Below are 25,261 nucleotides of genomic sequence, written 5' to 3' on the forward strand. Positions count from 1 at the left end.
GGACATGGCCTGATGAGGCACTAGAGCATGCGAACCAGGGAGCAAAACCCAGGGAACGCATCAAGGCTTACTGGGACTCATCTCAGGATGACCTCTGGTCATTTCCATAGAAGTGATAAGAGTGCTGTCTGTGACAAAGCAGGCCCTGTCTCTGTCACACAGCTGCTGTCTATAGGAGGTTGATTCACCTCCCTGGAAATCCATTTGTCAGACAAATGAATTACAGTGCGATGAAACCACATGTACAGAGACAGACACACAAAGATGCGTGCGCCACTATGAGCACACACACACACACACTTACAAACACCCAGAACTTTGCCTTGTTAAAATGTGTTTTTGTGTCATGAGAGCACCTATCACATTATATCGCTTCATTTAAATTTGTTCTGCAGTCTTTTAGGGCCACAAGTCACGATACCTCTCTTAACTGAGAAATTCTTGTCCACAGGTAAATATCACTGACATATACAAGTCTTTCTACACACACCTCTTTGACACCTGATTCAGCTCAAGCATGTCCACACAGACATACTTTCACCACGCACAGGAAACTCACTACGGTAAAAGGGGATTTCTCATTTGCAAATACGTTGCCCGGTTCAATGTGCGACATATAAAAGAAAAAAGATTTGAAACCTAAAAAAGTCAAACTAACATGACTTATCACCACCACTTGATCATGAGGTTTCTAAATTATTTGCATTCAAACAGTGCATGCAAGGTGAAATTAGAAAATTTAGACCACCTATTTTTGTAAAAGTGAGTCAACAATGGTTAACTGTGGCTGTTTTCCAGGAGCTTTAGAAGTTCACCCTGAAAGAGAATTCAGAGGTGTCTGTTGGAAGAAAAGTGGACAAAGTTATAATCTGTTCTCTGGGCAGATATATGACTAATACGCATCAAACATGAGAAATCAAGCACACAACATCACACATCACAGGTGATGTAGTCATAAAAAGCTTGCACCTGGACCAAACAACTTCTGGACATCACCAAGTATCCTGGATGAATCCCTTTGTCAAGATTCTTGCAATTTTATGTCCACTATAAAGCTAGGTGCCATGGAGAGAGTGACAGGGCACTCTCTGTGTGCATGTGTGTGTGTGTGTGTGTGTGTGTGTGTGTGTGTGTGTGCGTGCATCTGCTCGTGCCTGTGTATGTGTTTATAAGTCAATATGTGTTGGCAGTGTGAAACAGTAAATTCTTGGCTGCCTCTCAGTGTAGTTATGGCCACCTGTTGCAGTGCAGTCTGCCAGGCGCCCCCAAGGCACAGTAAGATGTTCTAACAGCCAACAGACCAGTGGGCTTCTGTCCACTGTCTCTATACAGTCTGCATGCCACAAGATCCCACACATCACACTGATCCCTCTATGTCTCTCAGAGCCATAACAGAATATTCTATATACTGCACTGAGCGTAGTGTGTGTGGCGTATGTGTGTGTGTCACCGTGTATCTGTGTGTGCTGGTCGTTACGAAGTGGATCTAAAAATGTTCTGCTGACTGTAAAGATTCTTCCATGCTTCCATCATGTCCACTTGGCCTTTCTGTTTTCTCTATTTACTTACCTTGTATGTCTCTGCAATTTCCCCAGTGAATTAATCTCATTGTCTTTAAGGTAAAAGAGCTGGAGTCAGTGCAGAGTCAGCCTGTTTGCAGCAGGACTGTCTATACCGACCTCAGACAAGAGGAAGGAATCGGTGCCTTCTGAGCCCTCAGAGATCCCATCACCAAACAAACAATTCATATACCTTGATTCAAAGACTAAAAACCAAGCACACACACACACACACACACAAATATCCCTTTATCCCTCTTTAAAGTGCTGCCATATCCAGGTGTCTGCACCATCAGTCTGCAAAATAAGACCCTTTTATTACTCTGTCACCACAACAAATTGGGATTTCACACACCAGGTTCTGCTCTCAGATGGCATCAGGCCTGTGCCTACATTTGTTTTTCTCGTCATGATTTCCCTAACTGGTACTACTACTATTTATAACCGTATGTTTATTTCTTGGTAAATATAGACACGTTAAATGGAAACAGAACACAAAGATTATATAGGCAAATGTATAAAGAGGGGAATAAGACAGACAATGAGAAAATTCTCAGTTTCTTGGTCACACTGCCTACTGCTCATTGATCTGTTTGCTAGCATCTTATTATAAACTGGCTCTAATATCAACCATTGCCAGACACAGACATATACCTCACCATAGCTGGCAACAGTTCATCAGTGAGTTTACGCTTCTGGGAAAATTACACGAGACCAGATGAAATCTAATTTGACCACAAGCAAAACTGCTGGCCGTCTGTTTGCCTTTAACACCACGCTAACATTGCTGCAGGAAATGTTGCCTTGCGAACACCAGTAAAAGCTGTTTTTTGGCTCATTGCTCTTTGAAGAGTCCTGGAATGGTTGCTATAATTTGGAATTATTCGTTTTTAAACATGTTGGTCAATGGCGAGTCTATGTGCACATTGCGAATGATAGCGAGTCAGGGTCTTACTGGTGTTAAAATATAGTGAAATCAATGGCTGATTTACACCAAAAAGACCAGATTTGTAAATCAAGCAGCCCTGCTACTGTGTGAATTATGCATCTCTGGTCTAGTTTAACATAATTCTGGTTTCCGATGTTTCCATTTTAACAACCGTGGTTGAATGCTCTGATTAAAAACTCACTAAATTCATGTCGAGAAGAAATGGTGAAATTTAAAGAACTATGGGAGAAAAATCACGGCAACATCATTTCAGTCATAGTAATGCTTGTGAACATCTTTCTAGAGGTGTTCTGATGGAAAGAAAAGACACAGCTTAAAGACAAAGCATATCATTTCATAAGCATTCAAAATTTAAATTAACACAATTTAGGTACTACTAGATGAGATATTTCAAATTTATCATCCTCCTCAGTTTACGGCCTACAGCCACTGTAATGTATATAATGTTAGATTGTTATCTGGGACCGGTTGGTTGATGAACACAGTGGTACAATGAATGTTGGCAGTAATGTTTCTGGTAACACATCAGTGCTGGGATTATTTCTACAGCTTTTGTGTATAGGCCCTGAAAGCCTGGGACTAGAGTCAGTCTTGGCTGCACAAGTGTGAAGTACTTCCTGGCTCCTCCGAGGCCTATGCCCCCTGGGGAACCTGTCATGTGGCGTTCTGGCTGGAGATCATAAGGATGGCTTGACTATTTGATCTGGTCTCTACATCAGAGGAAGAGGAATAGATCTCTAATAATTCTCCTTTCATTTCCTTTCTCCTTCCTCCTCTGACTATGCATCTCTTCTCTCCTTAACTCTATCTCGGACTTACCAGCTTCTATTCTGTGACTTCTACCTTGCCCGTTTAGATTTTAGTTCCCATACTTTTTCAAGTCGCACCGCTGCATCAGTGACAAGTTTGATGTGTCTGTGGACCAGTAAGACCAAGCATTATTAATTTCAGTCAATACGTTTCCTGTCACAAGAGCCTACAGATGACATGGAAACTGAAGGACAATGTCACTGAAACTGATTCCTTTCTATATGTGCCCCATGACATTTAAAAAATATTGGTTATGTTAGGAAACTCTGGTTAGCTTTAAATCTTCAGTATAAATGGTAATTATAGCTGACTGTTTCGGTGGCGCAGTGGGTTGGACCACAGTCCTGCTCTCCGGTGGGTCTGGGGTTCGAGTCCCGCTTGGGGTGCCTTGCGACGGACTGGCGTCCCGTCCTGGGTGTGTCCCCTCCCCCTCCAGCCTTACGCCCTGAGTTGCCGGGTTAGGCTCCGGTTCCCCGTGACCCCGTATGGGACAAGCGGTTCTGAAAATGTGTGTGTGTGTGTGTTTCAGAATCATATGGCTGATATGACTTCTTAACCCTGAGGAATGTGTGTATGAGTAGCATAGATATGCACAGAAGAAAGAGAATCGACATTCAGATGGGAATTTACATAGCGAATTTACAGTCAGGGTATCCAGTAAAGAAACTTCATTTTTCAAAATAGCTGATTTCCGTTTCTTGATACTCAGGATTCTGCTGTATGTCTATGAGAGAGTCTTTCTTTGATGTGTCAGTGCGTGAGATATGAAACAAGGGACATGGAGATATGTGTATGGTAGAATGGTAGAATGATGCAGCATTCCATTCTGGTTGCAGCTGCAGCTTAGTGACAGGCCACAGGCCCACTTTCCTTGTGTTCTGTAGCCTTGTTCAAATTTGTCTCTATGTATCTGGGAGCGAGGCCACACCTCAGTCTGGTTCAGGGTGTTGTTCCACTAGCCACTAGGTAACATGCAGGAATGGGTAGCTGATTATGGTATCTCCTGCCCTCTGAATCCCCAAGTCTCTGTTCTTTAGAAATCTAATAATCACCACACCTGTGGTCACTGGGTCAAATGTGACCTGCTACTTTTAATCCCTGTACTTAAACCTAGCATGGTTGCTGTGGTCTCACAGACCACAGTAACCATCCCTCAGACAAAATATGGCTTCCGGTAAAGGTCCATAAAACATCTACTTCACATCCAGAATCACTTACTAGCAACAAGTAATTCTGTTAGAAGACTTTGCCTTGGATCAAATGTGGCTTTTTTATATAAATATCCTACAAGCAATATGGTCCCATCTGCCATTTGAAAGCTGCTGCAATGTACTTTCTTGTACCTCAGAGTCTTGAGGTAAAACTCAGATAATCAAGTAAAAGATTCAAAATCAGGACAATCTCTCCAGAACCAAACAGATTCATACATTTTAAATCAACAAACAATATATCATCAAAACTTTACAACAATAAAAGTGTGTTGCTAGAAGAGTTGGATCACTGAGAAGAATGAGTTGACCTAAAAGTTGCAGCAAAGCTTCTAGTAACATTCCTATACTTTTGGCTTTTTCGGTACAAGTGTTTGCTGAGGGTGATGCCCATGGATGTTTCGGTACTCTGGGCAAATGGAAGTAGCATGCAGTTCCCGTCATGCCGTGCTTTGTGCCCATTACGGCCCACCATCCTGAGAAACCGCAACAAGAAACTGCCATATAGTGGTCGATAGGACCATGATTCGCCGCTGGCCATTGGCATCTTCACCTCACCACATCCTCACACTCAGATACCACTGGACCCACCTTGGACCCTAGTAATGGACTGGGCCACCAACCTCTGATGCCTGCTGGGAACAGTTTTTAATGTGAGACACCCCAGTTCCACTTTCCCTTCCTTATGTGGTTACCGAGCTGAGATGCAAAGCTCATCCTCATTGTCCCCCCCATGAGGTCCTGGTTGCCTTTAGTTCATTCGTAAGCTCCTAATTTATTCATTCTTCAGTGCTCCTCATGTCACTGTGATGTCCACTGGAAAATCCGCTCTTTGCATTTTACTCACAATTTAAAAAAAGTTAAAAAAAAGGTTTATTTCACAGGCTTTCATCCATATGCAAGTGAGGAATAAAAAAGGAAAATGGACTGAAGTGGAACTAGAGAAAGACTAGTGGCTATGAGAGAGCAGAGGGGGCAGAGTGGGTGTAGGCAATACACTAGACATGAAGGAAGCCGATGGGGGCTCAACCACGGCGATGCAATCAAAGGTCCCAGACCTGAGTATGTAATTGATTTTGTGGGCAACTAATGACTGTCTATTGAGCAGTGGCCCATCTCCATAAAAGGATAAGACTGGATCTCTTTCACAGAGGACAAAATTCTGCAACATTTGCATTGTAAACACTAACCTGGCTGATCACCTAGTGCCTCTGAAAGGATAAACACGTGCCAGGGTAGCCTAATTAGACATTGATTATCCAGATACGATTAAAAATGAAAAAAATGGTAATCTGTCTTTCTGTCTACAATGTTAACATTTCCAGTTTCAGTAAACAAGAACAACATTGCTATATGTAGATATACTGTTTTAAAGTAAAATCAGTATTGCTTATTGCTTTTACGCCATCTCTTTGAGCCAAAACAGACAGTAGAGGAAAATAAAGGTTTGGATTAACTGCAAACTTTCTCTAGCACTTGAATATTGTACAATGAAAATATCCTGACTAGAATCTGAAAACATTATATAACAGTGACTCTACCATTACTGCTAAGGTGAACTCACATCTGTGGTCCAGGAGATCTCTGTGGTGAACTGAAACCAATTCACCTTAGTACTCCTTTGCTCTATCGTAGTCCAAATTAGACATTCCAGAAAGCACAATATGCCAGTGACATACCCTACTTGTTGTTAAAGCTTCTTGCTCATCATCTTGTTTCATCTGAGTTTAATCTTTTTTTCATTTTTCAGCATTTCTACCTTACACCTTTGTGTTTAACTACAATCACTTGCAAAGCAAATAGTGCCATTAAGACCCTTAAATTCTGAAGGGTTGAATCTGCATTAAATCAGCAGAAAGGTAATACAGGGCTTAGACATAAACTCACTGACCTGAAATGATTTGCAAATGAACAGTGAAGCCAGCACTGGAAAGCGCTATCTACGGTTTAGTGGAGCAGAGCAGCTGCTGATTGAGGCACCTTTGCTATGGTGTTGCTTACCGCTATGGCGAGCATCAGGTCTATGGGAGCACAGTGGACACACTTTTAGAAACACCCAAAACCAAATGTTTGCAATGACTTCTTTCAGCATCACATTTCATGATCCACCTAGTAATTTTGATTCAGTGGCTGATTCTTAAACTCAGCCCAGTGGTCCCATGCTCTTTTATGTCCACGAGTAGGATAAATATACGGAATGCAGGGAGCAGGGCCAGAGCCACTTCTTTCTTCCTTTGGCTTCCACTGTCATCTGGTCTTTGTATCCTCTGAGATCTCCTGCTGTAATTCTTCTGTTATCCCTTTGTTCCTGCCCTAAGGACAGGCTCACCCAGTAGTTTCTCTTCCTTAACCTTAATATACACCCTTGCAAGACCCCAGTTTACAAGAATTCACTTTTATCAGCAATGCAAGGAAGATACAAAAATGGTATCATAGTCAGCACACCGCTCACCATCATGATGCACAGCGGTGCACAAAGAACATGCAAGCCACATCAGAGCCACCACACGTGTCACCTTCTAATGTTTCAGGTTTCCGTTTATTTTTTGTATATTCTTTATTTTATGTGTTACTTAATGCGTCTTGTATTTTAACCATTCCACAGCTTATTATCTGTATGATTTTTGTAAATTTTCCTAGTGATAATTGTTATTTTCTTGCAAAGCATACTTTGGGAAGCACTGCCTGCTAAAAAGGCTCAGGATTTACTTTAATAATTGCCTTCTAAGATGGTAATGACAACCAGCATAAAGCTTCAAAGTATAGATGTCTTTTTTTAAATATTCAGGCTGTAATTGCACATACTTGGTTGAAGAAATATGTAATATTTTTCCAGTTCAGCTCTCCTTTGCAATTTTTCTTATTTATAGATGTATAATTGTGTCTAATTATTTTAAGTATAATTATATATAAAATAATATAGGCCCCAGTTTACAAGAACGTGGTTTACAAGCAACACTCATGAATTCATTACACTGGTAAACTCAATAAGAAATTGGTTAAATCTAATGTATAATACATATTTTATACCTCTACGCAAATATATTGAAAGATTACATGAAATGGCTCAATAATACTTTGATATATGCATATATGACTACAGAATGGTGTGGTTGAAGGTTACAGAGATCTTTTAATACACCAGTTTTCGAATGCTTGTACAACATTTTTCAGAAATGAAATGAATTCTAAATACTTTTATGTAGTATTTATTGAACAATTCATTAATGGTTGTTTTTGCTCCTTTTACACCAGTCTGTGAACTGTGTCCCCGTGCATGTTTCTTCAAGCTACGCTGGCTTGCTGGTGTATGTGCATATGTGTCAGTCTGTGTTTATGTGTATTTATGCTCCATTGCTCCTGTTCAGCCATTCAGGGTGCACTAAGCAGTGCCTGCAGGCATATTCTGACCCTCCTCCCCCTCACTCGCCTTTTTCCTGAGCACCCAAGTCAGGGAAGGCAGTATGAACAGTTAGGAACGAATGTCCTCGCACATTTCTAATTGCCTCTAATGCTTCAGTGTTCCGCTGTTTTAAATGTAAGAAAAGGGAATACAGAAAATACAAAAAGAAAAATGTGCTCTTCAATGCAGAAAGAAATCATTCTGATTAAATTAGTATGACATATGTTCATTATGTTTATGGTTAATATCTTTTAATACACACACACTAACACTGGTATAAGGAAAACAGGGTACATACCTGTACATCTAGAGCAAACTGAGGTAAGGTCAAATTCAAACCAATGTATTTACACCTGTGAAGCAACAGTGCCACATACTATCGAAACTACTGAACACCTGCTGGTAAATTTTGAAATCTTAGAATTTTTGAAAAGTTACCAATAAACTGGCTTGAATAAATCATTGTGACTTGTACCAGTTCCATTTTTGTACTTGTCAGTCTCAAAAAAAGTGAATTATATTTCAGGGCCTAATGCTCTGTAAAAACAAATATGCCTCTTGTCCTATAGTCCCCACCAGTTTTAATGTACAAGTCTACTAAAAATGTGTTTGCATATAGTATTACCATTATTAAATAAGGTTTGTTGTTAAGATGCAAATTTGAAGAAAGAGCCCCATTTGGATTATTCTAAATTCTTCTAATTAAGTTCAGAAAAATTTAGCCAAATTACATGTAACTCTTAGAAACTGAGGACACGCACAGTTTCGGAATCACTTGTCCCATACGGGGTTGCGGGGAACCGGAGCCTACCCGGTAACACAGGGCGTAAGACCGGAGGGGGAGGGGACACGCCCAGGACGGGATGCCAGTCCGTCGCAAGGCACCCCAAGCGGGACTCGAACCCTAGACCCACCAGAGAGCAGGACCAGGTCCAACCCACTGCGCCACCGCATCCCTTGAACTGAGGACATTTTATCTAATATATAACTAATTATGTGTCTCTATCAGAGTAAAATTTGCTATTCTTCCACAAATGTTACACCACATATCATTTTATAAGAGATTTCGAAACACTCTATCACAGTAATAACCTCTTATCCAAGACAGGTTTCAAGAAATACTGCACGCTCAGGGCGGTCAGTTAGTGAAGGTACACACACCCTGGATAGGACTCCAGTACATAGCAGAGTAGCTAGACACACACATTTAGAGTCACCAATTGACCTGAAATGCATACCTTTGGACTTATGGAGGAGACCAACACAAACATGTAATCTCAACACAAATGAAATGAAAAACAGATAGATAGATAGATAGATAGATCCCATTCATTTTCTGCAGAATGTGGAATACTTTTTTTTTTTTTAAAAAAATCAGTAAAAAAAAAATATATCAGTATGTTATAAAAATCAGTATGTCTATATTTCGTTGCAGTCCTCATTATCAGTGACCACAGTCTCTTTCGATATCATGCAATACAAATTTGTTCCATTTCACAAACTATGACAAAACAGCATATGGAAAATACTACATAAGCACAAATGTATCTGCTGTATTTATGACTGGAGGTTTTGCTCTTCTGGATTATCAGAGGAAAGGACAAAAGGACAAAATCCAGAAGGACAAAACCTTCCATCAGTTGACTGTAATTGCGGAAGCCTATGGATTTTGATACATGTATTTATGTACTGAGGGGGTGCGGTGGCGCAGTGGGTTGGACCACAGCCCTGCTCTCCGGTGGGTTTGGGGTTCGAGTCCCACTTGGGGTGCCTTGCGACGGACTGGCGTCCCGTCCTGGGTGTGTCCCCTTCCCCCTCCGGCCTTACGCCCTGTGTTACCGGGTAGGCTCCGGTTCCCCGTGACCCCGTATGGGGCAAGCAGTTCTGAAAATGTGTGTGTGTGTGTGTGTGTGTGTGTGTGTGTGTGTATTTATGTACTGTACTACTATGTGCTACTATATGTACTAAACTTTATATATATATACAGTATATTTATAAAGTTTGTTTAAAGTAGCAATGCTTGGGAAAAAGGCTTTTCTGAAGATTTGCATTTTCAGGGGCCTATATACTGTATATAACCAGTTGCCCAGTTGCCTTACTAAAGAAAAGAACTTCCATAATAACATAATTTGTTGATGGAAACATTTGATACAGAATGCTCCTCCTCTATAATTCCCCTTTACCACTGTCATCACACAGTGCCTTAGTCTTTACAATCTAATAGCAGCTGCCAACCTTTGCCTCTATACGACTAGTGTCACAAAATCAATATGGAATTTCTCAGGAAATAATCATAATTCTTGTAGTTACTCATGCAACCAAAAGCTCCCTGAATTATTCACCAGCACAGTTGCCTTACTAAACAGAGTTTAGACACAGGTATTGACCCAGCTCTGTTAGGTCGTGCTTAATGAGATAATGTCTACACAATCCTAAAAAACTGAAACTGTCTTAGAAAACACACATAAATGACCATTTAATAGTAAGTGAGAATAAAACCCTTTGCTTTCAATATTGCTAAGTTCTTGCACGTTCAGCTACTTTTTTAAATGATCAAAGTATTCAGTATTTCCAATAGAATTACAATTGAACTTGCAATGGAATTACTGGCTGAGATTAGCAAACACATCAGCCCACTGACTGCCCACTTGTTTTGAGAAGGTCAAGTACACAAATTGGTTTCCTTTATCATCTTTTCTTAACCTCTTAACAGGTAGAAATTGAAATCCCCGTCAGGCCTCTGATAGTGTGTTGCTTTGTCCATAAAACCAGCTGCCAACACTGATATAATTATATCACAAACCATAAATTCTAGCGAAGGAGACATAATATTGATGTGATGTGATGATGTCCAGGCCTAAAGTGTGCATTAGTGGCTTTATCTGTCCTCAACGGGTCAAATTACTGTACAATTTAGGGAGGAAGATTGTACAAAAATTATTGTATCAAAATGGATACTCTCATTACAGTAAAGTTATGTTTATGTTCATTTTGATTTGACACATTATTTCGGATCGGTTTGGTTCGGCAAGTATTTTTCATTTTTAATATAATTTAAATTTCTTCCTTGTGCAGACTGGCAGGACATCTCACCATGTCAACCCATTTAGGGCTAATAAACAAGATGAATGGGACAGATGACAGGATAATAGGGACAAGAGCTATTATCTTCAGATCTGAAGTTCACAGGTTTGAAACCTGCCTACTGCTATAGTTCCCTGATTGAGATACTTACACTAAATTGCTCCAGGAAAAATGACCAACCTGTAGAAATGAGTAAATAATAGTAAGCTGCTTTGGAGAAAAGAGGCAGGTAAATGATACGGAAATTTCAAATGAAGTTTTTTTTATTATTTTATGCACATTTTCTTGCCACCAGTCACATTTCAAAGATAATGTTGGAGACAAAGTTACAAAATAGTTCTAAAAAATTTTTTACTACTATATGTGAACTGGGGTCTAAATTGCATCTGAATTTAATTTTCACAAACACCGTAAAAGAAATTTTTAATGAACTTCTATATTATGCTTGTTTAAAGTGGCAGTGCTTGGGAAAAAGGCTTTTCTGAAGGGTAGCATTTTCAGGGGGCTTCAGAAAATATATTCCTGCTGCAAGGCATACAAGGTTGTTTTTGACAAATCTAACTCAAAGTGGAAATGGGGATAAATGTTTTGGATCCTTTTAGACAGGAGCATCATCATCCTGATAAACAGCACGTCATTCGTCAAGCTGACTGTACCAGTCCTACTGTCATTTATCAAGGATTAACATCGCTAAGACTTTGGAGCTTTAAATAATCAGTGAACGTTAAAAAAGGATTTGGTTAGTAATTGTTTAATTTAATGGGTAATCACCATTGATTAATTTAATGATCAAATTTAGGACTTTTGCACTTCAAGCAATAAAATGCATTCATTTTTTTCATGGGATCAATACAGACAAAAGCAATATTCAGTTTTCTCATGTGTCTTACGCCCAACAGGATGTCTCAAATCAGAATTGCTGCCGCTGTTGTCATCTGGTGATTACACAGTGTAGAGCTGTTAGCCAGGTGGTGTCCTTATCTTCTAATGCGTTTCCTTGGAAGCTTGTGTAAGTATTACTCTGCCATTCTCAAGTCTTACGTTCAGCTTTCAGACCCACATGGCTTCGCATATTGCAAAATCTATTCTAATTTGTACTAGATTAGATTAGTGATCTGCCATCTGTTACCATGAGATGTTTTTGAAAAAAGAAAAAAAAAAAGACATTTGAACAACATTAATTAGGGATACATACGTCTCCAGCTGACACAATCATAAATAGAGTACCTGTCTTAAAGTTAATTTTGCTTTTGATTTCATAGAATACATGCGACAATAGATCTCACTCTCTGTATTAATGACCATGTTAAATATCTCAAGATTTGATCAGTATATGAGACCTGAGAGGAAAAACTGAGACACAAGAGGGCTTTTTGAGACTCCCAAGGGGCAACTGGTGATCTAGGTACTTCTTAGCAGAATTAGTGAAGACATATGGGGGAATCAAAAAGTTAAACACCTTTCTACACCCATACTCTTCTGCCATGGTCACCATGGACTGATGGCAGTGTGATCACTCAGGAACTAGGAGAAGGATACTCCACAGACCTGGGGCATCAACAAGGTCTGCCCATTACATTCCCCATGCAGAGTATCTGCGCTTCCATGTAAACAACAAGCACATGCTGTAAAACTCATTTATTCTTTTGTGACACTCTGCAGTGTGTGTGACAATTTGATTGTATATTAACATTCGACAGTATAGGACCATACACCTGATGCAGCTCCTACGGGTGACATGTAATTTCCGACACTCAGAATTCGACATGCACTCCCATCCAATGCTATCTTTAATTACAAACATCAAGATGTTAGGACTCACATATGAGCCACAGCACCAAAACCAGTTGCTGTCATCTTCAGGCTAAGGCCAGAACTTATGACTTTTAGTGGGTCTGGAGGGCAGCGCAGGGCAAAAAAGAGGTCTAAATGTTCCCTGGGAAAAGTGACTGCTGGAGCTCATTGACGTCAGAGTTTGTGTCACTGAAAGGAAGGCTTTCTCCTGCTACCAACAATGTCAATACAGCTGCAAAGAGTGAATGCCCTCCTTCCCTTTTAAAGAACATCAGCAACAACATCACACACAACCTGACTCAGATAGGCTAGAACAAGTTGTCCAAGACTCTCCCCTTTTTTGTGTCGGCTGTCAGACCACCCTGAAGCAACCAAAGCCGGCCACTTCAGTGAACAGTGATTATTTTGTGTGTGCGTGCATGCATGAGATCTTACAGTATTTGTGTTTGTTTCTGGTGTGTAGTCATCTTGTGTGTGTATGGGTGATGGTGTAGGTTAGGAACAGAGACTGCGTGCGTCGCTGTGTCGCTTGTGATAGCATGTGTGTGAGAAGGTGTGGTGGAGCACCACGCTGTTTCAGATGGCTGGGCTGCTAACTGATATGTCAGAAAATCAATTAATTACTTTTAAGTAGCAGTTAACGGAATCCACACAATACAGCCTCATGAATTATTGAGGGAGGCTAAGGAGTTATTTTTCCCTGCTCTCTTTACAAACAACAATTGCGGAATTAAAATAACTACAGAAAATGGGTGTGGGTGAACCAGAGAAAAGGGATCTTGCAAGCAATGTAGCACAAGTATGAAAGTGTATGCTATTGTTATCAGAAGATTAATAGTAGTTATTGATAAGAAGGGCCGCATTTACATAAATAGGACTCCATCAATTTTCTACTAGCAATTAAGGTTTCTGCGCAATTTAACTGTCTCGATGAGAATAGGTGGTGTGATCCATGTAATGTACTATATCTCCATGCAACATTCCCTCACTCCATTCAACACGAATAGAGTATTAAATCTAGCTCTCTCTTGAATTGCGTTTATGATCACTTGAGCTCCTGACATCACCACATCATACTCGAGGACTGAAACTACTTGAAGGTTATCTTAGCCACACAGAATTGTAGTTTTACGGAAGTGGCTAAGGCTTAGGCTGGCAGTGATGGTTTATAAGAGGGAAATGTAGAAGTGTGTGTTGTAGTGGATGTAAATGTGGACAATTGATCTCTGTCCCCAGGCAGTATTAGTCCCTTGGGTATCATCAATCTTGAATTTTGAATTGCCAAGAAGAGGTGGAAATATAATTGATTCTGAGTCCTAGAGTGACCGTATGAAGGGTCTCCATCATGGCCCAGAGAGACAAGGTGAGGGCAGACTAGCCTGAGGCAACAGCAGATACATCTATATCCAAGTAACTGGATTTGAGGGTTTATCTGGGCAGCATCAAGCTATAACTGCAAACTGAAATACAAGGTCATCCAAAAATGGAGAAAATAATTTTTCCATAGAAATTCCCCTCCTTAACCTTTTGTTTTGCTAAAATGGACAACTTTTCGGTACCTAGCAATTGGGGAGCTTTCTAACCCCTCCTGCTGTGTCTGTGGTGTACATACATGTAGTATATAAGCATCAGTCTCCAACAATTTAATCCCCCAATATTATTACCCACAATATATCAATCAGTCAGTTTGATCAACAACTTCTCTGCATGCATATTAAAACTGTGCAATAATTTCCTGGCCTAACTGTTTTTCTTCCGAAGTTCCTTTCATGACAACTTTTGTGCCACGATAGCTACTATGATGTCCAACATCATGGCAGGATCTAGAATTTAACATACACATTTTGTGTCTGGCTAATTGAGTTATGCCTTTGGTGGATTTTTAGTGTTTAACCACATGATTGACTTTCATTATGCTGATAGAATCACTGATGATTAAATGCTAGTATAAAATCTGAAGTTAAATGTTTGAGCATCATGAAGAAACAAAAAACATACACAATTTTTTTTTTTTTTTTGTTAATTTTGAAGAAAATTTGAGCTTAAATAACATGTGGAACCATGGTAAAGCTGTAGACTTATGTTGTATCATACTACAGCTCTGTTCTGTCACTTCAAACTGCAACACCTTAGTTTATGGCTTATTCACCAGTAGATCTCCAGCTAGGCCTCATGAATGAAACTCTTTCTTTTTTACAATTTTAGACTTTAAAAGTATAAGTGGGGGGGGGGGGGGGGGGGGGGGGGGGGTGGCATTTGAGCTGCTGGGCTAAACTACCATCTTAAAAGCGCCCCAGGCAAATTGATGCTCAGTCTCCTGTGGCCATGGTTAGTGTGAAGACTATATTAAGCATGGGTCTGTCTTTTTTTTTTTTTTTTCCTCAATTTGCCCACGTTAACTAATAATGGGAGTGTAGACGATATAAAAGGAGATGGCTGCTTGAGATTTGAATCTCTCCATTTTGATTCTTGGTTCCCTGTGGCGACCCTGATAGAGGCAAGCATGAACTCTGGCCACTTTAGTTCCTCCGGGCCCTTGTCCTGGGCTATGTACCTGATGAGGAAGGGTCGAACCAGCAACGCTCTCTTTGGTAATGTTGCAACTTTTCTTCTTCCTCTTCTTTCTCTTATTCTCCACAGGCACTTATCTTCTTTTCCTCAAGGTATGATGCCTTCCTCGTCTTCATTTTCCGATTCCTTTCTTGTGTTCTTTGTTGTTGTTAATGTCAGAGTAATGGCGTGTGAGAATATCTTTCCTGTGTTCAAATTATAACATGATATAGTACACAATAGAAAGGATTTTACATTTCATGCACAGAACAGAAGACAACCATGTAGAACACTCATGATGACAGAGAGGACACTTTGTAGTGACAGTTTCTTCTGTAGATTTCAAGGATACTCTTGCTTCTTCACTTTATTTTTCTGTGCATTATATAATGTATGTTAATTCTGTATAAAGTCACCATCATAGGAAACCAATATTTCTGATGTAAGATGCACCACACCACACATCACAGTAATAAAACATTATAGTCTCTACATTAATACCATGATATATCTGAGAAAACTGTAAAAAGCTTCAAGAACATCTTTTTATAATTCCAGAGAGTAACTGAGACATTTCAGTGCATCTATTCCCTGTCACAATTAAACTTTAACCTTTTAAAAAAGTGTGACAAATGATAAAACCATTTTAAAAAAATCAGACAAAGCATGACAAGCGTTCATATGTGGTTATATTTAAGCTGCTGAATTAATAAAATTTTAAGCAAGTATATACTCCCGTTGCTCTCCTATAATTGAATGCTATATTTTAATATTCTGCTCACCTTATCTTAAAATACAATATTTGCCTAAGACACCTTAACCAGATTTTTTAGACTTTTATACTGTTTATACGTGTGATGAGAGCACACCTTCTCTCAAAAAAAAAAAAAAAAAAACAAAATCAACTGAGGCCAGGTATTTTTTCTTGATAATGTTTTCCTGTTTAAATTAAATTTACTCAAATTCCAGAACATAAAAATGAGCAATGTTATTTTATTTCACTCCATTTAAATTATCGATAATTAAAATGTTGTTTTAACAGCACACTTTAAAATTAAATTTCAAAGAAAACTGGCCAAGCCTTTATACCAAATGCAACTGAAATTTTGTCATAGTCTGAAAAATTACATAGCCTTCATACCTTTTGTGTAAAATCATATTTTACAGAGCTAAACACATAAAACAGAATCAACGTAACTTGAAGATGACAAACACATAGTCTTTATAATTTCTCAGTAAATAACTGGAAAAATCTCAGTACAGTGCATTCCATTACATTTTTAAAGAATTGTTAAAGAACTATAAGTTGAGAATTTAGTCTTTGGATTTTTCTTTTTTTAATAAACCAATAGGCCACTAACCAGTATGCTGTAAATATTATTAAGCTTTATTTACCTCTCTCATTTGTTCAAGACCATTTACAGTGTTGTGTAAGCAACTTTTCTATGATTTATCCATGCATAGAACACAAGGCCTGTCCCTCGATCAAGGGCACTACAGCAGGAGCGGGAATTTAACGGGGGAAATGCAGAGCGAAAAGACCATAGCCTTAAACACTACGCCACTCACTAGCCTCCCGGCACTTGCAACACTGAATTGCGCGGTATTTCCCGCTTGAAGCGCAGCCCACAGCGAGGGGCTGAGGGGCTGAAGGCCGTTTACACAACGACTTGTCTTCAGCAGTCACTCAGCAGTGAAATCTGCCATAATGCTACGGATTTCCTGCATCTGTGCCCAGTAGGTCAACATGAGCCATCTATGTACTGCATGCATTCAGTTATCTCACTGTCAAATCCTGATTATCGCATTTATGGCTCGTGGATGAACAAGAGCTACGAAGCCTCATAGACAATAGGCCTACAGCTTTACCGGTTAGTTTAAAAGCAAGCTTTGTGAAACCCAGCGAATGAACCCATTGAACAAGCTATTCAGGATGTATTGATTTAATTTTGAGGAATCTGCAGCTCATGTGCTTAAAGCCATATCGAATCATATATGGTTTTAAGCGCGCAAAGTTTCTCTTAGAATCACTGCACATTTCAGATTTAAAAGGATCCAATTAATGGATAAAAATTTCATCACCTCCTCCATACAGCAGCTCTGCAGCCTCTGGCGATGGAAATAAAAAAGAGCACTCCTCCTCGGTTCCTTCTTCTCCTGTACTGTCAGACATGCACAACGTCGCTCCTGGCATAACCCGTGGTGCAGTCAGAGCGCACTGTAAATAATGGAACACAAATAAGGTACATGATAATTCAAAAGTGCGCTGTCTATGGAGCGGAGGGGCAGAGGGGGCTCGGTGTGTTAATTCACTTTCTATAAATTGACTGACAGTTGATTAATTTATTCTATAATAGCAGGGGGAAAAAAAAAAGGGAGATCTGTTTCCGGAAAGGTAAACACTGCACTCTGTGTGAGTTCACACTATGGAGGGATGGAGCAGTCAGTTCAAATCACGGACGCGGACAGGCCGCATGGAAGACGCGGATCCTTACATATTTCATGCGCGCCCCCGTGGCGAAACTCTTCAAACGAGACCGACTCTGGGTAAAGAAGCGGGTAACGGGCACCTCCGCTAAACTTTATAAGTTTATGACACATGGACGTCAGACCGACTTCTTTTTTCCATTAAAACCTGCCAAAAATGAATATGGCCTTGTGAAACGCGATTCTTCAAATATATAGGCCTAAGTGAATTTATTAATTTGGTGCTAAAAATCACCTTCTATTTTGTATATTTGTGATATTATTACAGTATTGTGGCATTTATCCGAAGCGACTTAGGATATTAGGGAATTACCCACAGCGGTTTACATACTGACTGAAGCAGCCAACTATTCTTACTGTAACAATTCGGGGTGAAAACCGTAATAAATGGTAATACATCAGAAATTGGATTCGAACCAACAACGTTCAGACAGAGTAAGAGATCGTCTCTAATCACTACCTCCTGCTGCCCGTATGTGAAGAAAAATTAATGTCGCTTCCGCATGTAAAGATTGCGAACAAATAAGGCAATGATTTCTTGCAGATACTTTGAAAACTGAATAATTTTTGTAAGTGTTTCCTAGAAATTCCGACTCCATCGGGAAACGAAATATGTGACGTCCACCAGGGAGTGTCCCACCCACGCTTCCAACTTAGCTTGCCAAAAAAAAAGGTCATAAAACACTTGATTCAGTTGCTTTCTTTTTTTAAAAAAAAACTTAACAACGCAAGGCACGTTGTCTTATCAACTTGTGGCGCATTATTACAACATTCCCGCAACTCTAATTTCTGAGACAAAAGTTTAACGCCGGGTATCGTGCAGTAGAAGTCAAACCCCGCACGTCGACATTGCATCCGAGCGCCTTCGATTCGCGCTAAGTCGCGTGCTGCCCCCTGTCGGTCAATGTTGCGAAACCGGGAGAGTCAATGTCAATGGGCGACGCTTTCTTTACGGGCTCCTTGCTCGACCAAAATGAATGATTAACTACAGCCTTCTCAACTTCAGCTCTTTGATTTGGAAACCTGTTTGTTCGCAGGAGGAAATGATATATTAAAACAACATTCTCATTGCTTTTGTGCACAATTCACCCCCTTCGGTCAGTGTTGTTCTTTTCTTCCCTTTTCTTTAAAATTACATACCCAGGCAGCGTATGACTAATAGTCTAAAATATGCTTAGACTCGGGACATATTTCCTGTTAGTGGAGTCTTCAGAAACAAAATAAGCCTTTATATTTTTTTTAAGGCGCGGACGTGAAAACTTGTTAGCTAGTGCAGGAAAGTAGACTACTGATAAGTTATGAACGAGCGTGCTGCCGTAATTCTATTGTTTTACTTAATTGTGAACATCACTGTACACGTATACAGCCATATAGCTGAGATTCCTTTTTAATTATTGGAAGGCACTCTAAGTAACGCGCACCAGTCAAATTAAAGATATTCGGAACATCTGACGTTGTGTCGTCACAGTTACTGTTAATCTCGCAGTGTGGCTTCTGTTTTTTTAGACGCAGTCCCTGATTGGCTGAAACTCGTCTTTCGCTCAGCTATTGGTTTCGAGTGCACTGTATGCAAATAAGACCACGAGGACAGCATTCCTGCACTGCCCATTGCCAGTAAAAGGCGCCTTGCTGCGGGAAATATCCATTCATTCATATAGCGCGTAGGTGACCAGCTGTGCGGTTCTGGACACCATTCAGCAGGGGTGTGTGTGCGCTTGTGTGTGCCCGGATCGCTGAGCAGGACTCCGCTTGCCTGACACCGAGCAGACTAAATGCTAATTGGAAGACCGCCAAGACAAAAAGTTACCCCCTTCATCTTCTTCCAAATGTGTCATTAACGTGGTGTCATCATACATGGAAGCACGCGTGGAGGATGGGGCATCATCTGTAGACGACCAGGCGAGGCGCATCGGCGTGCTGGGCACACACTTTGGATACCTTTCATTTACACAGGCAAATCGTTAGTTGCTGAATCATACAAAAGAGCGAAGCGTGTGCGAGCTGATCGCAGCGCGTCTTTTGTAAGTGTTGCGTTGTTTTAAAGTCTTTTAACTTCCATGGAAGCGGCTCTATTCCCGTATTCGCTCATCATCATCCCGCTGCTGGAAACGACGGCATGTGGAGACTTGCTTTTCGGGATTGTTTCTACAGTCTGCCTTTTTGCTGCTGATTGTTGTTCACTTGAGTTGGCAGTGAATTGAATAGTTCGCGTGTGTGTAAGTGGTGACTGTCTTACAGCAGCTCCAGGAAGTGTGTATAAATAATGACAGACACACGGCGAGTGTGACAAAGAAGGACAGTATCGGGACTTTTCTCCTCTCCTGACTTCACCTGGCTGACCAGCATCATCGCCTGGTAACGAAAGAATAATCAGCAGTGTGTGTGTGTGCGCGCGCGTGTGTGTGTGTGTGTGTGTGTGCGTGTATGTGTGCGCGCGCGTGCGCGCGCAGCGCAAACTTCTCGGCCACGCGGCTGTGTTAGTTTAAACGACGCGCTCGGACTTTCCCACATTGACACGGCGGGGCTGTCAGACGCACGATGTAAAAAGTTTCCTCCTGAACCACCTTCGACACCGAGCACGAGGAAATCCGTCGCTTTTGGCTCCGCGTGTGAATTGGATTCCAGTGGCATACAAATAAAAACAAACAAACAACAACAATCAAGTGGAATTTACAGCAGCACACAAATGGTTTTCCTTTGGGACGCCAAATACGGTAACAGTGTTCATATGTTCTTGTGAAATTGATTTAATTTCCAACGTGGCCTGGTAGCTCTGTTTTTACAGTACCAAAAAAAAAAAAGAAACTGTTTTAAACCTGCTGTCAGCTTCCTGCTTCGTTTCTGTTATGTGAACAGCGACTGGACGGATGTTTCTCTTCTCTTTTTCACTCAGTGATGACAAAAGTAAAGGCGCACTTACTTACCAACTGTTGATTCGCCGTCCTCTGAAAACACACACACACACACACACACACACACACACACACACACACACACACACACACACACACACACACACACACACCTACCTTTCCAGAGGTCTTTAAATAACCGCGAGGGTGGTGCATCGCGTTCTTTAAACGTTTTTTTTTTGCGCTATAATAACTGTATGCGCTCCTCCGTATATCAACACTTATTCTTTACCCTGTTTAATGGGCTGCATTATTACGGCACAACTTTTATGCCCCCAGAGTTAGCTTTCATTGACCTTCTACATTACCTTTTATACACTCAACTACTCTGGATGACTTTTTGAAAGTTTTGCCAAATCGATGTTACCTCCAAATGCTACATTCTGGGTGATGATTATGATCTGCATTATTTATTATATATATGTCGATCTCTCTCTCTCTCTCTCTCTCTCTCTCTCTCTCTCTCTCTGACTTTCGCATATCGCTCTCATCCACCATCCCATCTGTGTTCCAGACCCGGCCCCAGGGCGCCGCTTCACGCCCCCGTCCACCACCCTGAGCCCGGGCAAGATGAGCGAAGCCTTGCCCCTGGGGGCTCATGACGGCAGCGCCGCCGCCCTGGTGGGGAAGCTGCGCATGGCAGACAGGAGCATGGTGGAGGTGCTGTCCGACCACCCCGGGGAGCTGGTCCGCACCGACAGCCCCAACTTCCTGTGCTCCGTGCTGCCCACCCACTGGCGCTGCAACAAGACCCTGCCCATCGCCTTCAAGGTGAGACGGCGCGTCGCACCTTTCCTTTCGCGAGTCGCGACCGCAGACCGCGCCGGGCGGTGGGCCTGTTCCCCTGTCCTCCCCCTTCCCCCCCCCCCCCGACGCTCTGGTTCGAGTCCCAGTGCGCCTGCAGTCAGCACTGTGCCCTCGTGCGAGATAGTCGGCCTGCTTTGGGACAGCAAGAATACAGATCGTAGATCGGGGTGAAGTTTAACAAGACACACGTGTCGTGAAATAAATGTCAACAATTAAAACAAAAGCTATGTTATTTATTTTTTTCTCTATGAAGTCGCCCTTACACAGAAGGTTTGGCTGGGTCTCGCTGTGTGGCGGGTCTGGGGTTCGAGTCCTGCTTGGGGTGTCCTGCGATGGACTGGCGTCCCATCCTGGGTGCCTCCCCCCCCCCATCCGAGCCCTGCGCCCTGTGTTGCCGGGTTAGGCTCCGGCTCGCCGCGACCCCGCTCGGGACAAGCGCTTTAACTTTAAGTCGCTGCGTGTGTGTGTGACTGTGTGTGTGTGTGTGTGTGTTTTCGCTCTGACACTTTTGATGGTCTGCCGTTAGCCAAACCTATAGATCCGGTGTGTATTTAATTAACAGAAGAGTTCCGTTACCCATTAAATAAATCCATCCACAGGCACAGACATTGTGAGAGCGGTCGGTGTCCGTGTCCGTGTCCGTGTCAGTCCCTTCTTCTCCCGCCGTCTCCATGCAGCGAACTGCTGGCCTCGCTTTTCTCCGTCTCGGCAGCGCGGCGGCGGGTCTTTCACCGAGTCGAGTGTGTTCGACGTGAACGGAGGTGGACGAGCGTAACACGATTTAACTGCTGACAGTTAAGTTGTACAAAAAAGTGCTGAAGTTTTAGGCCCGCAAAACGTAGTAAATTGTCATCCACTACTACTACTATTATTATTATTATTATTATTATTATTATTATTATTATTATTATTGTAGTAATAATAAACTGTTAATGTATTAATAATCAATTAATTGATTGAAATAATAAATGATGATACCGTTGTTGTTAATTTTATTATTTCTGCTGTGATGATAGTGATAATTCTGTTATTATTATTGTTTTACCAATAACCTTTCTCCAGAAGTAGCTATTGGTTTTGACGGGTTTCTGCTGTGTTGTTGTTGTTGTTTTTATTATTCAGTTAACCAGAAATTATCATATGGGGGTCACCCTATTAAAATTTTCATATTCAAGTAGAATTTCAGTTTCGTTTTCTGGCCTACATTAGGGATTTTATCAAAAGTGTGTGGTTGTGTATAATTCTAGTGGGCCTCTTTTATATTTCATAGATTCCGCAACAGGATGAAAAAACCTTGTGACGGCTGTTTGTTTCTTTAAGAATTAGTGCCAGTTAATTAAAATACAGTAGAGTAGAGTAGAGTACAGCACAGCGACCCGCTAAGTGCGGCTGGCCAAGTGAGAGACGGGGGCGCCAATCTCTTATATCATTATTTTCTGATAAATGCTATGTCTCTGTCTTCGCAGAAAACATTTGCACTGTAAATGGTTTATTTAGAACAATATCCTCTGGCAGTCTTAACAAAAGCGACTGCAGTTTATGTGAAAACGATCCGCCTTGAGCACTTATTTGCTTTGGGTGTGGAACCATCCACAGACAGTTCCATTCCCTCCTGGACACACACACACACACGCACACACACACACACACAGACACACACACATCATAAGCAGCTAAAAATACAAGACTTGAAAGTCATATTACGAAATATTAAAAAAAAAATGCTGGCTGACGCACAGAAACATAAGTTCTCCTTTACATGGCAATAATGAACATTAAACAATAGAATATTTCTGCAGAGCTCCAGATGAGGTATCTGCTAAAATAATCATGTATCATTTGTTATATTGTTTCTCATAAAAAGTCCTATTGTTTCTGAAAAAAAAAAGTGATGTTTTCTGATGTGACAGGTTGAATGTTGTTTTAGCTCTTGCTCTCTTTTTATTGTTTGGGTCGATGTGCTCTGTAATTGGTGAGTCCCTGTGGTCTGTATTTAACCTCCATTCTGCTGGCAGGTGGTTGCCCTCGGCGATATCCCGGATGGCACCCTGGTGACCGTGATGGCGGGTAATGATGAGAACTACTCGGCCGAGCTTCGCAACGCCACCGCCGCCGTCAAGAACCAGGTGGCTCGTTTCAACGACCTGCGCTTTGTGGGCCGCAGCGGTCGAGGTGAGACGGCAGCCACCGATGCGCTTCCAGGCCTCGCTTACACACAACTGCAATAAAACACAGTATATCTGGGGTAATTGTGCCCAGAGTGGCAGAGTGGGCTGATTTTCAATGACAATAACCTCAGCTGCTGAAGTCTTTATTAGGAAGTGATGGCTTTCCATGGTGTTCCAGGGCAAGCAAATAGCAAACTGGATGTCGGCTCAGAAATCTCGGCACGGCTCGTATTCCACACTGGCATCCACGTTCCCCGAAACGCATAACCGGAAAACACAAATTTCGCCTATCCATGGATTTTCTCGCACCTCTTTATTTTTATGCTCTTTCTCATGCGCGTGTTTTGTCCCGTAGAGGGTCAATGTTAGTGAATAATAGCACCCTGGACAAAATTATCCAAGGATGAGGATCTGTGCTGGTGATTTATCAGCTGGTGATCAGGACCGGAGCCACACTGTTATCAGCTCTCTCCTCCATGGCTGTCTTCTCTGTGTGGATGTGAGCGAGTGCTGACTGTTCTGTATCCGCAGCTCCAGTTCCCTCTTCTCTTCCCAGGCAGCTACAGCTACTCCTCTCTGTTGGTTCGTTTTGTGGGTTTAGACCTGGGTGGATTATGGAGTCACTTAACCGAGGAAACGTTATTGCATTCATTTTTAATGGATGTCGTTCAGCCGCCACTGATTACAGCACAGCCTTGTTTTCTTTCTTTTAATGTGAGATGTAAGTGCTCTTCCTGTCTGCCGCCCCTTTCCCCTCCGCTGTCTCTCCGGCAAGGCGAAGAACCTCGCGCCGCCGCATCCGTCCCTATGCATGGCTTTCTCCCACTGAAAGCCGCCCTCTCCGTGGGCCACGTTCTCATTTTGCTCGTTGCTGGGGGCATCACTTCTCGGAGAACCCCGGGACCTTTGTGTTGAACATTCAAAAGGGATCCATTGAGAGTAAACAGCCTGTTTAGTCACAGCGTGTGAAGAAATGCTGGGGCAACATGGTTGCCCTGGTGCGATGCTCAGCACTCAGAGAGCGATGCTAATTAATAGCGCCTGGGTTCAGCGCTTGGCTTCGGATGACACATTAAAGCTTTCAAAGAAGCCTCGGGTGTGTAGATGATGCCATTAGTCGATGCTTTTCCAGCCATGACAGAAAAACCTCCAGGAAACTCATAATTCACAGGCCCTCAGCCAGCAGCATAGTGGGATACTAACAAAGGAGATGAAAGCGAGAGACACATTCGGCCCGGATCTCAGGAGAGCAGAAGGCCCTGTGTTATTGTACCCAGACAATAGGTATGCGACCCCAGACTTGTTGGTTCTGTTTGATTTTTGATCTGTCTCTAAACAAGAAAAAAATCTTGTCGGTACTATGAAAAGTTACAGATGAAAAGGGCCGGGTTGTCTCTTTTTTTTTTGGTTGGGCTAAAGAAAAAGTTTAAAGAACTGTGATTTAATTAATCTCACATGTAACACCCACCTGCTTCCACCTTCACATGCAAAAAAGCAGCTGGAAATGTGCAATATGTCCAAACTGTTAAC

At 41.6% G+C, this 25,261-nt stretch overlaps 1 protein-coding gene across 11 annotated transcripts in view; it reads left to right on the plus strand.

The window, feature by feature from the left end:
* LOC108938311 (RUNX family transcription factor 1) overlaps window positions 1–25,261 on the plus strand; it is a 47,610-nt gene that overhangs the window by 11,355 nt on the left and 10,994 nt on the right. For 7 of the 11 annotated variants that reach the window (XM_018758809.2, XM_018758801.2, XM_018758869.2 and 4 more), the window contains exons 3-4: window positions 21,271–21,527; window positions 23,579–23,735. In XM_018758809.2, coding sequence (XP_018614325.1) covers window positions 21,271–21,527; window positions 23,579–23,735 — 414 coding nt within the window. The other 4 variants (XM_018758824.2, XM_018758861.2, XM_018758842.2 and 1 more) reach the window with 3 other exon arrangements.

The sequence above is a fragment of the Scleropages formosus genome, chromosome 12 (genome assembly GCF_900964775.1).
Source record: "Scleropages formosus chromosome 12, fSclFor1.1, whole genome shotgun sequence".
NCBI classification, from domain to species: Eukaryota; Metazoa; Chordata; class Actinopteri; order Osteoglossiformes; family Osteoglossidae; genus Scleropages; species Scleropages formosus.